At 45.0% G+C, this 14,931-nt stretch overlaps 1 protein-coding gene across 2 annotated transcripts in view; it reads left to right on the top strand.

Moving 5' to 3' along the window:
* ITGA11 (integrin subunit alpha 11) overlaps window positions 1–14,931 on the top strand; it is a 206,370-nt gene that overhangs the window by 122,282 nt on the left and 69,157 nt on the right. For both annotated transcript variants that reach the window (XM_068108969.2, XM_078771963.1), the window contains 3 exons: window positions 7,173–7,339; window positions 11,928–12,073; window positions 12,355–12,465. In XM_068108969.2, coding sequence (XP_067965070.2) covers window positions 7,173–7,339; window positions 11,928–12,073; window positions 12,355–12,465 — 424 coding nt within the window. The remainder of the gene's footprint in view (window positions 1–7,172; window positions 7,340–11,927; window positions 12,074–12,354; window positions 12,466–14,931) is intronic.

The following is a 14,931-nucleotide window of genomic DNA, read 5'->3' as shown; positions in this document are numbered from 1 at the left end:
ACCTGTGCAATCTCACCTGGTGCCACCTGCACCCTCCTCCTCTTTCTGGACCAGTTGGTCAACGCAACACACATCACCATCACTCACTCATACACTGCTCCACACACCTGTTCAGTTGCACACCTGTGCAATCACACCTGTTCCATTCTCACCTGTTCAATCCTCACACGCACGGCATCATCTCAGCTAACTACTCCCCTCTGAAACTTGCGCTTCCCAGTCGTCCCTTTAAACTATTGCGCTCCCTCGTCATTATCATCCACACTAATCTACCTGCGTCCCCACTACAGGTATCAGTCACTAACTAAACGTAACGTTACCTAATGTCAATCTCTTCTAGATCCCTACAATATAACCTAACCCACCCGGGCTAGTTTTCACTGCCATACACCCCATAAGCTATTGCTCCTTTGCCCCCACCTGTGAGGGATGGTGGATTTGCCATCCCTCCACATCGGGGGTCTCTCACTACCAATTTCGCTCGTCCAAATCCAACAATTCAAAAATTCAAAAATTTTCCATCTACTGCCAATTCTATTCACTTTTCTAAATTTTGTATCAAATCACTACTATCACTATCACCATCACCCGTCTACTTATTAGGTCCTCTCGGTGCGCCAATTCACATCTACAGCCCGGCTTCGTACAGCCGAGCAATGAACGCGGGTCGTTTTGTGCCAGCGGCTGGATACGTCCCGCTCCCGCATTCGTGGCAGGGATGGGGGCTTACCCGGGCCGAGATCCCACGCACCACCTCGGCGTGGAGCCATCCAATGTCCCGATCTCGACCTGCCGGCACGTCTCAATAGAAAGTGGTCGCCATGACGACCCTTCCTATCGGGCGGCCCGCTCCGTCTAGTGGAGCCCGGACGCGGCCGTTCCACGCGAGGCCCAGCGTGGATCGCGCACGGCAGTTCTTTCGAAACCGCCGTGGTTCGGATCCCCGCTGGTTCTCGCGGCACGCGAAGCCCGGCACGCACCGAGGGCCCGATTCGGCTATAAGTCGTTCTAAACTCTACCCCGTCTAACGTCGATGCTTCACCTGGACGCTTACACCCCGCAGCCCGTTCCTTGCTCACACATCCAGCCGTGCCCATGCTCCTCGTACCTTTCCTTACACACCCAGGTACACCCATTCCACTCACAGCCTTGGTCACACACCTGACCACCGAACACTTTGGCACACATTCGTTGCTCGCACACCTCACCAATACACCGCTTCGCGCCCCCTCCTCGGTCACCTCCTCTGTGACAATCACAGGTGTGCCCTCATTCGCACACCCAACCACGTGCCTCACCACCAACTCCAGCGTGCATTCCCACTCACGCTCTACCATTCCAGGTGTGCATCCTTCCATCCCAGGTGTACATCCTCGCTCACCTGTCACAACCAACTCACTCTCCTTGTCACTCTCAATACTCTCACCTCCATTCTTGCCAGCGCACTCACCCTTACTCTTGACAGCACACTCTTTCCCCATGCACCTGTCCGTCACACACCTTTCTCGCGCACACTCTCCCGTTACACCCTCTGTAACACTCACCACAGGTGGACACTCTTCCTTACTTCTGACCGCACTCTTTCCTCATGCACCTGTCCGTCACACACCTTTCTCGCGCACACTCCTGCGCACACTCTCCCGTCACACCCTCTGTAACACTTACCACACCGCGCTTCCATGTGCTCCCTCGCACACGCGCTACGACCGACTCACTCTCGCCAGCACCCTCACTCCTTGGCACACACTTTTTCCTCACACACCCCAGAGTCGGACTTTCTCGCACACCTCCTCTTTCGCACACCAGACCTGTCGCACACTTCACCAACGGCCTCTCACGAACACCCGGATCCAAACCAATCCCCAAGCCGACTGAAGCTTTCCTCACATCATGTACATTGCCACTCACCTTGGCACCTCGTCCCCGCACCTCCTTTGCCACCTGCAAACTCTTTATTTGGTTAGTGAGCATCACATCATGAGTTGAGCACCGACCTTGCACATATTCCATTACCTCCTCCTTTATCTCCCTCTTAGTTTCTGTCCGTCCCTTCTTAATTTCACTCACCTCTTCTCCCACTTCCTCTAGTTTTTGTTTAACCTCTTTTATTTCTCGGTGCGTCCCCTCAAGTTCGTCCTCTAAGGCTACCGTGACCGTCTCTATGTGCATCCTCACCTGCCGGTCCTTTGTCTCCATTATCTCTGTCACCTCCTCCACCCTCATTGTCAGTTCCTCCCGTACCATCTGACATTGCCTCTGCGTCGCTATTAATTCGTTTTTAATTTCTTTTTGTGTCGCCTTTAACCCTCCTAGTACCGCAGTGTTCTTTTGAACCTGCTCCACTAACTTAGTTTGTCCCTCTGTCAGCTGCTCCACCTCCTCCGTCAGATCTTCTATTCCCCCTTGTAACTTAGCCGTATTATTCCTCACTTCTTTCTCTATACGCTTTTCGCCTCGCTTTACCTCCTCGCGTAGCCCCGAGACCTCCTCACTCACCCCTCGTCGTATTTCCTCCATCTGGTTCCCCATCTGTTCGATTTCCCGGGCGGATTGTTCCCCTATTTCCCGCAATTTGTCCTCCATCCTATTTTCTAACCCCATTAACCCATTTTTCACCCCCTCTAACTGATTCTCCTGGGCAGCCATTCTATTTTCCACCCCCGTTAACCCATGTTTCACCCCTTCTATCCCATTGTCTAACCCCTCAAATTTCTTGTCTAACTCCTTAAAATTATTGTCTAACCCCTTAAAATTATTGTCTAACCCCTCAACGGTACCCCTTGCTTCGTCCCTCATTACCTCCATTTGGCCCTCCATCCTATCCATTTTTGCATTCAGTTGGGTCAAGAATAATCTGAGGTCAAACCCGGTTTGCCCAGCGTCCCCAGCCGCCACCGCAGGCTCGCCCTCCGCGGCGCCGCTATTTTGGGACCCTTCAACCACGTGAGCGAGCGCGCCATTTTGCGCGCCTGATATTCCCGCAACCACATTGCCATTTTCCTCCTCCCTTTCTTCCCCGAAGTCCTGGGTTACTTCTAACCCCTCTCTATCTCTCCCACCGGCATCCCGTCGCCTTGGACAGCCATGGCGCGATTTCAAAATTCGGGCTTTTCCTTTAAAACAAAACAAATTTCGTACTTTATAATTTTGAGCGCGTGAAGCGCGCTCCGGGTCGATCCCACTCCTGACACCAATTGTTATAGATCGCGGTTAGGATGTTATAGACCGAGCGGTGGTTTAAAACCGCGACCTAACAAAACTCACCCGATTCCACCCGAACGTTGGTTGTATCGCACCCTAGCTGCTCAATGAGGGAAAAGACAAAAGCGACGCAATGCAAGAGGAAAACGGAGACAAAAAAAAGGTTTGAAATATTACTACTGAATTTATTTCTACTATTTACACACAAGCAACAAAAAGCAATTCAGTTTATTTACAAGTACAAGACGCAGGTGACACAGTGCAAATTTAGCTTATCTACAGACTTAACTTATTACCCAGGACAGAACAAACAAAGACGACTCACACGGGGAATTGCAGGAATCGCAGGATGTGGATGGCTGGAGGGAGAGGGAGAGGTCCAAGGGGGGGTCCCGCCGCACAACCGGCACGTTCAGCAGCCGCCGTTCCTGCCCCCTTTTGCGGTTGCCGGGTGTCGCTGCTGCGGCGGCCTGCAGTTGCCTTGCCAGGCCTTGTCTTACTCGCTTCTCACCACCGACTTCTCACCACCGCAACCAACTGTGACCACTGACCCTCCTTTTTGGCACCCGACTCAGACCAACTCTTCTCTCTCTCTTTCTCTCTCGGTGCAACCAACTCCTCCTCTCTCTCTCTTTCTCCGACCAACCCAGAGTGCATCTCCCTTTCTTCTTCTTTTTTGGTCCACTTCCGGTTGCGCCCTTTTATAGCGCCCCCAGCGATCACGCCCCCCGGCGCTTTGGACACGCCCATCGGGGGTGCTCACCTCGGCCCTGGTTGGTCGCGCGACCCTCGGGCTCCGCCCTGGATGACGACGGGCGGCGCGCCCCTCCTCCCCTCTGACGAGGTGCGACACGCCTTTCTTCTCCGACCCGAGCCTCGTGGTCAATGGTGGTTATTGGAGGGGAGGTAATATGGGCAATCGAGGCTCGCCAATGACGAGAGGGGGATGTAATATGAGGTCATTGGAGGTTTTGGAGGGGATGGAAAGGGAGATTTTTGGGGATGGGAAGGAAAGGGGGTCTATTCTCTTTCACTGGTGCAATGGAGTACTTTTAATTAATGGGAGACACAGCCTTATCCTAAAACACAGAATAAGAGATAACTATCAAAAGAAAAGATATATCGTGTCCTGCATGTATGTTTTTTATGGACTAACTACGGGAACGCCCTTTGACCTTTATACAACCACAACGGAGGGAGGAGGGGTGATATTTTATGACAACCTTTTACAACAACATTTTACCACAACAATAAAATAAAAAAAACATTCTCATATCCACAACAATATATATACTGTATATATATATATATATATATATAACATATGTACAGAGTGGCCACAACGTCCCTATGCATAAAGATGTGTCCTTCTTTGCTTTTTTTTTTTTTTAAATTTCCAGGTACGGCTTCAGCATGACAGACACCATTGAGTACACAGATAGAAGAGAGACTGATTACTTGTGTTTGGGTTCACGTCCGCACGTCAGGATGCATGTGTTTTGATTGACCATGTGCTTCAACCTTTGGGTTGAAGTGCATGTGCATGCCAATAGGACAGTCTTGATAGATACCTTGGCCATGCCTTGGCCGTGCCTTGGCCGTGGGGTCAAAGTGCACATCCAAGGCTGTTTAAATGTTTGATTTTTTAACCTTTTTTATTATAAAAAAGGCAGGCCTCATAAGGCCCATAGTGAGGGCGAAATCTAGATCGACATCTCTGCCTTTGTCTATTTGTGCCCATAGAGCTTTAATCTCAGTCTGCAAAGACTTGAGTACCGTGTGGATGCCTCCTAATTTGGAGGTGATGTATTGGTATAATTTATGCACATGATGTCAGTGTCATGTCATGGGGTTCGTGTGCTTCCTTAGTTAACTATATATATATATGTATATATATGTATATATATATATATATATATATATATATATATATATATATATATATATATATATATACAGTATATATATATATATATATATATACATACATACATACATACATATATATATATATATATATATATATATATATATATATATATATATATATATATATATATATATATATATATATATATATATGACAGAATATCGGCAGTGTTACATGTACAGAACTAGATGGTATTCAAAGGATACTTACCCTGCGCAGTCAACTTGTTGCGAGCCAACTCTTCTGTTTTTGAACGTTTTTTTTCTTCTTTGATCCAATATGGCTGCCAGACCACGTGAGCGATGACATCATAAATTTATATTCTCTAATATAATTGTTGCATAGATCACGCTCAATACATTTCAAAGTGATCAGACTAAGCGTTGTCCCAGTCGAATTATGACTTCATAATTATGGCACCAATGACATCATCGTTAACAACACCAATTCCCCATATGGAGTTCTTTACAATGAGCCATGTTTCAATTTTTTCCGTGCAGCGGGTTTGGAGATATAAAGGTGCCACATTTTTCGGTTTTTCCAAGATGGCATCTGTACCAAGTGATCTATGACGTCATGTTTATCATTAAAAGATTCTAAAGGAGGAGGCGCTCCTTTGGTGAAAATGTCGTGTTCATCAGACCAACAGTTGCCTAAAAAAAAATTAATAACGATCGGATAAGTGTTGACCTTGTCGAATTATGACGTCATAACGAAGGCACCGATGACATCATTAACATATCTTATTCCCCATGGGGAGTACTTGACAATGAGCCAGGTCTCAATTTTCTCCATGGAGTGGTTTCAGAGATATAGAGGTGCAAAGTTTTTCCAAGATGGCGCCTGTACCATGTGACGTATGACGTCATAATAATTACAATATTCTACCAGAGGAGGCCCTCCTATGGTGAAATTTTCATGTCAATCGGACCAACGGTTGCCGAGAAAATGAATTTTTTAAATGCAGACACGCACGGCGCACGGCACACGTACCCAACTGAATGCTTAACCACGCTTTTCGCTTCGCGAGCGCAGGGTAATAATATGTATAGGACAGTTATGGTATCCACACAGACGTCGGGCTATCGAGGTGTGTACACGCGGACTCCTGCAACTACCGACCATGAGGCCACGGATATGCAAGTGCAGCAGCCGGTACTGTATTTAGCAGTTGGCTATTCTGTCTTTCAGACTGCAACTAAGTGAGATATTACATTTTAACTTTAATATCATCTTTTCCATCTGAAATTCATACACCTTGTTTACTTTAGAAAAATGTATGCCTAAACAGATTGAATGTGTGGCAGGCTGTTGGTTACTCTTTTGAAGGGCTGTGTGTCACATGTGTTTGTGGGGCATTTGTTAGGTGATAGGTGAGATGTTTTTTGGATACATTTATATATACACGTGTATATTTTAAAAACATAATTGCACTAACTATTTATATTTTCAAAAAAGGATTATAAACCAGAACACGTTTCAGCCAACTGCAAGACATCTTTTCTCACATGCTGCAGTCGAAAGTACAAGTCACTGTCTCCTCATATTTCAAAGATTTAATTAAAATTCTTATTTTTGAGCAAGTTTCTTCATTGTTTGTTTAAAATTCCAAGTTCCCAGGGAAGTGAATGTACCATTGCTGCATAACCACATGCTGTTGTTGCCCTGGCTCGTCTGCATCAAAATCGGCAACTTCCTTCAACCTGTATTTGTTTGAACAATACTTTAATCTGATTCTGGATTCAACAAAAGTGAATGGTGTTCTACCTCGGTGAAAAGCCGATTACTGTTCAGCTGTCACCGCTGATGATGTCAGAAGAGCCATTGATTAGAATATGAAACTTAATGGATTGATAGCAGTGTTTGGAAAGCACAGTTACTGGTTCGTTTCCCACCATGCAGTCTCACATCATGTACCCGTGATTTTTTGTTTGTTCCATTTCCATTCAGTTTTGGATTTTCCAGGTAAACGAATCGTATTTTTCTGAGAAAATGTAAGAACTACCCTGTTGATGCTCATTTCCCCCCTTTCTGGATGCAGTTCGCGAAGTATTGTAGATGTGGACGTCACTGTCACCTTCTCACCAACCACAATTGATCTGCTGCACAAATCTTGCTACCGTAGCAGCAAAGAAGCCACTTGCATCCGGGCATCAGTGTGCTTCACTGCAACTGCCTACTCTCCACGTCTTCCCAGGAGCACCATTGGTACTGAGACCTAAGAAGAGGGGTGGGAAGTTAAGGATTCTAAGTGAAGGACTAAAGCATTGTCGGCTTCAAGTCATGCCAATAAATTCAAATGACTAACTGTAGAGTTTCTCTATGTTGCACCTTTCTCCGGTAGATGTATTTCAGGTTTTGGTTTGGATGTATTTGGAAGAACAAATTTTTTTTTTTTTTTACAATCTTTCTGTTTTATTCATTATGCTCTTTTTGTTTACAAAGGCGTGTTGATGGAAGAGCTAGAACACGCAATAGACCAGAAAATAACAGAACAAGAACAACATAGTGGAAAGAGGGGTAATACACCGACAGCAGGGTATAGGCACATATGGAAGGAGAATGGGAATGGGGACGATTGAGATCAAAGGGAATCGGAATGAGGATACATATGGTGAACAAGCTGGTTACAAGCTCAAACACAACACGAAAGAGGTATGGAATACTGGGGATGAACCAAATTGCAGAAAATAATGAGGAAGAGGGTGAGGAAGGGGGGGGGGGGGGCAATAACCTGGGAAGGAAGTGGTGGATTTGGCATGGAAAACAGAGCACAGTGAGGGAAGAGGGTGCAAGATGAGAAAGTAGAAGACAGAGAGACCACCGACCTGTCTGTCTGCGATGATAAAGGCCCACGGATGATGAAAGTGATAGGCCCAGGGACGCAGGCAGCTCCATTGCAGGAGATTCCAATGATTTTGAAGGCCTGGGTTTCCACAGCGTCAAGCTGAGCAAGGTGTGAGGCAGGCATGCCAGCCCAGATGGAAGGAGTAGTACTCCATCAAGCTTTGGATGAAGGTCCTACCCTATAGGAGTATAGGTGGTTAAAAGTTCAGATGTGCAAAGGAAAACCTTGGAACGATGGAGGATGTCAACTCGGCAGCTGCCTTTGGTGGGTAACTTAGTTATGTGGTTTGTCCAACAAATATCATGGTTGATAGTGAGGCCCAAAAGTTTTCGTGACAACTTCTTCAAGAGGTTTTTAAAAAGGAAATAGATTGGAGGGTTCACCAGATGTTTTTTTTCAGAGAGACAGGGTGAGAGTGTGAGGAATGTAAGGATTTTTTTTCATTACTTACAAAATACAGCCTCCTGTAGGAACTACATTTCATAAACAAATGGGATGGATAAGCAAATATAGACAACGCATGCTGTTGTCCATGACATTCCATTGCAGATATGGGCAGAGTGTTCCATTTACTCCGGAAGGAATGTCAAAGTAACCCTCCTATCTATTTCCATGGTCAGCCACTTGAAGCGGTTCAGTGTCTTTATCTTCTAGACTTTGAAGACAGTACAGAGTCCAGCCCAGTAGAAGCCAGAACAGTTGCAGTATAGAGTTGCAGTCCAATTGCGTTAAGTGGAGTTGAGTCGAAGTGGAAGCTTCGGATGAGCTGCAGTCAGGCCTCCAGTGCCTCCAGTGACTTATCTGAATGCTCCCAGGCTTGTCGATATATGATTTCCCTTCCATCCCAGAGTGGCAATGGCCATTCTCCTGCATGTGACAATGGCCATTCTCCTGCATGTGACAATGGCCATTATCCTGCATGTGACAATGGCCATTCTCCTGCACGTGACAATGGCCATTCTCCTGCACGTGACAATGGCCATTCTCCTGCACGTGACAATGGCCATTCTCCTGCACGTGACAATGGCCATTCTCCTGCACGTGACAATGGCCATTCTCCTGCACGTGACAATGGCCATTCTCCTGCACATGACAATGGCCATTCTCCTGCACATGACAATGGCCATTCACCTGCGCATGACAATGGCCATTCTCCTGCACGTGACAATGGCCATTCTCCTGCACGTGACAATGGCCATTCTCCTGCACGTGACATTGGCCATTCTCCTGCACGTGACAATGGCCATTCTCCTGCACGTGACAATGGCCATTCTCCTCCGCGTGACAATGGCCATTCTCCTGCGCATGACAATGGCCATTCTCCTGCACGTGACAATGGCTATTCTCCTGCATGTGACAATGGCCATTCTCCTGCACGTGACAATGGTCATTCTCCTGCACGTGACAATGGCCATTCTCCTGCACGTGACAATGGCCATTCTCCTGCACGTGACAATGGCCATTCTCCTGCACTTGACAATGGCCATTCTCCTGCACGTGACAATGCCCATTCTCCTGCACGTGACAATGGCCATTCTCCTGCACATGACAATGGCCATTCTCCTGCACGTGACAATGGCCATTCTCCTGCATGTGACAATGGCCATTCTCCTGCACATGACAATGGCAATTCTCCTGCACATGACAATGGCCATTCTCCTGCACGTGACATTGGCCATTCTCCTGCACGTGACAATGGCCATTCTCCTGCACGTGACAATGGCCATTCTCCTGCACGTGACAGTGGCCATTCTCCTGCACGTGACAATGGCCATTCTCCTGCACGTGATATTGGCCATTCTCCTGCACATGACAATGGCCATTCTCCTGCACGTGACAATGGCCATTTTCCTGCACGTGACAATGGCCATTCTCCTGCACGTGACAATGGCCATTCTCCTGCACGTGACAATGGCCATTCTCCTGCGCATGACAATGGCCATTCTCCTGTGCATGACAATGGCCATTCTCCTGCACGTGTGAATGGCCATTCTCCTGCCGGGACAGAGATCCTCTTATTTATGAATTATCTGATGCCCCTGCGCTTTTGATTTCTTTCTTTGCTTTTTCTTCTGGTTGTTGAAAGACATGCGGCTGTAGTGTATGTGTGTATGTATGTGCGTGCATGCGAGCACACATGCATGTGTGATATTACCATCCGCATGCCCAGTTCAAATTCAGCCAATCAGGCAGCTGTTTTTCTGGAAGTGAAAGCACCGAGCATGACCATGACCCATCAAGACCCAGACACATTACAAGTTGTTCCATTTTGTTGGAGATTCAGTCAAAAAGTATGGCATTGGAATGGTTTGAAGAAATATGAATACGGTAAATTGTTTCGGGAAGGGGGCTGGGGTGAAAGGACAACATCAAGCAAGTGATGTCACAGTTATCTTGATAGACTCCACGCATGGTATTATTTTTGCTTAGTAGTGATGACATCTCATTCTTTTTCTTTGTCAATGAGGATTCCTGTGCCATTGGCCAGAGAGGAGGAAGTATTGTTTGTGTAATCTCAAATCACAATTTCTATGTGACATCACATCGAGTTTATCCCAACGATTCCAAACTCCGGAGATGCATCATTTTAGTCAGCTGTAGTCTGGGTAAAGTGATAATAAACACCAATCACACAGGCCAACATGTAAATATAAACCCATGTAGAAAAGACCCCAAAGCTGGAGAAAATGTCAGGCTTGAAATATACCTTCCTTAAGTTTTTTGTATCAATGAGGGAGAGGAGTGGAGAGAAATTGGGGCAGTGGTGTCAGCAATAACATCTTCAAACTGATTTACAGTATTTTCATCACCAGACTCAGTGGCATAATGGTTGAAACGTCCTCTGAGTCTGGAAGGTCAGTAGTTTGAACCCCTGCAGAGTCATATCAAAGACTTATAAAATGGAACGTGCTGCTTCAATATAATAAATACGATATAGCACCAACAACAACCATAAGTTGACAAAAATTGTACAAGATCGATGAATGTAATGAATGACCTCTTGTATTGAAGTTCCTTGTAAGGGAACTCATATTATTGGTTCATGAGTTATCAAACAGAGTGACCACTATATTCGTCATGGGTGTGTGTCTGTGTGTTTGTCTGTCCGCAGCATAACTACCCGATGATATCATCCGATCTTGATGAAACTTGGGTGGGAGGTTGATATCATGATCTAGTTGTGTCCTGCCTAAAGTGGGCGTATTGCGCCCATTGTGGGCGGAGCCACGCCCGAAAAAGATGTCTTTTTAGGGGGTAATCGAGTTCAAGCGACATCTTCTCCGAGGGAATTGGTGGAATCTGACAGGGGTTTCGGTATTTGGTTAGGCCAATGTCATGTGTCTAGCCCCACGGAGCTCGATTTTTCATTTTCGCCCCAAGGTCAAGGTCACAAGGTCACGAAATTTAGAAAAGTCGATTTTTGATGGTTTTATTACATTGTTCGCTTCCTGATAGGGTGAAATGTCGTACATGATCTTATATTATCACATACATCATGAAATACAAGTTTTCCAACAAATTTCAGCATCTTTGATCTTTGAAGGTCACAAAGGTCAAATTTTCAAAGTTGTCGGAATCGAACCGAATTTTCGGTATTGTGTAGCTAACTAACCTCATAACTGATTATACATTATTTTCTATCTCATTTCAAGGGCAGTAACCTTCGTTTTGACATTTCAAGGTCACAAAGGTCAAATTTTCAAAGTTCTCGGAATTGAACCGAATTTTCGGTATTGTATAGCTAACTAGTCTAAAACCACCTTTAGAGGCCATTTTTTTTTTTTTTTGAGTCTCATAACAGTCAGAACCTAACTAGTCTCATAACAGATACATTCCTATTTATATATTTTCAATGTCGGTTTTGACCTTTGTCATTGAATACCACTCGCTCGTGAACCATCGTCGTCTCCTGACTTGTATCACTTCTTGCCTCTTATTTGCCACAAGCTCTGAGCATGCTGGCTGAACTGGACAGCCCGAGATTGGCTACACGAGCACTTTTCAATGAACGCTTTCACCGTCAAGTCCAGAAAAATCTGACCGTGTTCGTGGGACAGGCCCCGACTTGCCGCCATCTGGGATTCTATCTGCATGTATGCTGCTTGCATTTCTAACATTCTAAATAATTATAGTTTCATTGAAAACAGGCCAAGTAAAGGCTGAATATGGTCGGACCTTTTTTTTATATCTCCCCTCCTTTATGCATTGATTGTTAATGATTTTGGAGTATGCATCGCTCCTATTATCATTCGTGGGTTCATGAGCAGTTTTCCTTCACTGACGCCTCCACTCTCTGATAAGAATTCTGAATTTCACATTCAATCACCTTTGTCATTTGTGCACCGGTGTTTCCCTCGTTTTTTTTATTTATTAGGAAGTGACCGACTTTTTACGACCAATATCTTTCTCAGTCCAGTACAGCCTTCAAGACCCGCACTCTGACCCCGTGCTCAATGCATTTCATCCGACAAGCCTAGAGAGCAAGGTGAGGCACTATCTTTTTTGGCATTGAATTAATGTGATGTCATTTTAATTGGCACATCTTTAATTTTCACTTTTTCTGTAGTGCATGAATCATTTTGGTAAAATTAATCTATAATATCCTTTAAGGCCCACTAGAGATGTAAGGCCCATGAAGGAGATTGCACAAAGGTACAACAAATAAACGTTACCAAAGTTTTGACACGAACACCAAGTGGTTGATTTGGCTTGGTTGATTTGATTTTGAGAATAATTGACCAAACCAGAATAAAGAAAGTGAATAATTCCTATATTGTTAAGGCAGTGAAAAATCAAATGCCTACCAATCACACCTGTGAAGAGGTTTCCACTGCTGAATCTTCTAACCACAAACAGCCAAACCACAGGAGCATGCATGGCCTCAAGTAGGATTTATTTTCTTCCTCAAGTATGCACATTGTTGGACTATTTCTTCCCTGGCAACCCAGGTTGAAAATCCCAGAGAAAACCAAAAGGACAAATCCCATAAAAATCCCAAAGGAAATTGGACCTGTAGGATCTACTGGTTTCAATAAGGAAAGTGAAATACTGGACCAGTAGAGAATACCAATAAAAAAAATAGTAGGTCAATGGGAACAGTAGGAGAAGAATACAATACCAATATCTTTATTATAATAGAGCAAACATATATGGTTATGTATGTTTGTCTGTTTGTATGTATGTTTATATGCGACCAAAACGTCTTCTTCTTGCTCAAATAAAATTAAAACCCTCTTAATTACGTTTAGACTGCTGAGACCCCTCAGACCTTTGATGACCCTTTAAGTCCCCCAAGACCCTTAAGACCCTTAAGACCACCAAGACCCCTGAAGACCTAAAATACCCTTAAAGACTCAAAAGACCCCGAAGACCCAAAACACTCCAAAGACCCAAAATACCCTTGAATACCCTGAGGCTCAAAAAGGCCCCGAAGACCCAAAACACCCTGAAGACCCAAAACACCCCGAAGACCCAAAACACCCCGAAGACCCAAAACACCCCGAAGACCACGAAGATCCTGAAGTGTCGTTGGAGGTATTGACTTCTATAGGGTTGGTTTTCTAAGGCTTATATCAAAATATTAACTTATATCAAATAAGTCTTTTAAGGTGAAAGCGCGATGACGTCACGCGGCACGAATGCGCGCCTGTGTCGTTGGAGGTATTGACTTCTATAGGGTTGGTTTTCTAAGGCTTATATCAAATAAGTTTTTTAAGGTGAAAGCGCGATGACGTCACCACGTCACGCGGCACGAATGCGCGCCTGTGTCGTTGGAGGTATTGACTTATATAGGGTTGGTTTTCTGAGGCTTATATCAAAATATTAACTTATATCAAATAAGTCTTTTAAGGTGAAAGCGCGATGACGTCATGCGGCACGAATGCGCGCCTGTGTCGTTGGAGGTATTGACTTCTATATATAGGGTTGGTTTTCTAAGGCTTATATCAAAATATTAACTTATATCAAATAAGTCTTTTAAGGTGAAAGCGCGATGACGTCACCACGTCACGCGGCACGAATGCGCGCCTGTGTCGTTGGAGGTATTGACTTCTATAGGGTTGGTTTTCTAAGGCTTATATCAAAATATTAACTTATATCAAATAAGTCTTTTAAGGTGAAAGCGCGATGACGTCACCACGTCACGCGGCACGAATGCGCGCCTGTGTCGTTGGAGGTATTGACTTCTATAGGGTTGGTTTTCTAAGGCTTATATCAAAATATTAACTTATATCAAATAAGTCTTTTAAGGTGAAAGCGCGATGACGTCACGCGGCACGAATGCGCGCCTGTGTCGTTGGAGGTATTGACTTCTATAGGGTTGGTTTTCTAAGGCTTATATCAAAATATTAACTTATATCAAATAAGTCTTTTAAGGTGAAAGCGCGATGACGTCACCACGTCACGCGGCAGGAATGCGCGCCTGTGTCGTTGGAGGTATTGACTTCTATAGGGTTGGTTTTCTAAGGCTTATATCAAATAAGTCTTTTAAGGTGAAAGCGCGATGACGTCACCACGTCACACGGCACGAATGCGCGCCTGTGTCGTTGGAGGTATTGACTTATATAGGGTTGGTTTTCTAAGGCTTATATCAAAATATTAACTTATATCAAATAAGTCTTTTAAGGTGAAAGCGCGATGACGTCACGCGGCACGAATGCGCGCCTGTGTCGTTGGAGGTATTGACTTCTATAGGGTTGGTTTTCTAAGGCTTATATCAAAATATTAACTTATATCAAATAAGTCTTTTAAGGTGAAAGCGCGATGACGTCACGCGGCACGAATGCGCGCCTGTGTCGTTGGAGGTATTGACTTCTATAGGGTTGGTTTTCTAAGGCTTATATCAAAATATTAACTTATATCAAATAAGTCTTTTAAGGTGAAAGCGCGATGACGTCACCACGTCACGCGGCACGAATGCGCGCCTGTGTCGTTGGAGGTATTGACTTCTATA

Source organism: Myxine glutinosa, chromosome 2, assembly GCF_964187855.1.
Source record: "Myxine glutinosa chromosome 2, kmMyxGlut1.1, whole genome shotgun sequence".
NCBI lineage: Eukaryota > Metazoa > Chordata > Myxini > Myxiniformes > Myxinidae > Myxine > Myxine glutinosa.
Note: the sequence above shows the minus strand (reverse complement) of the source record. Positions and strands in the feature narration are given on the sequence as shown.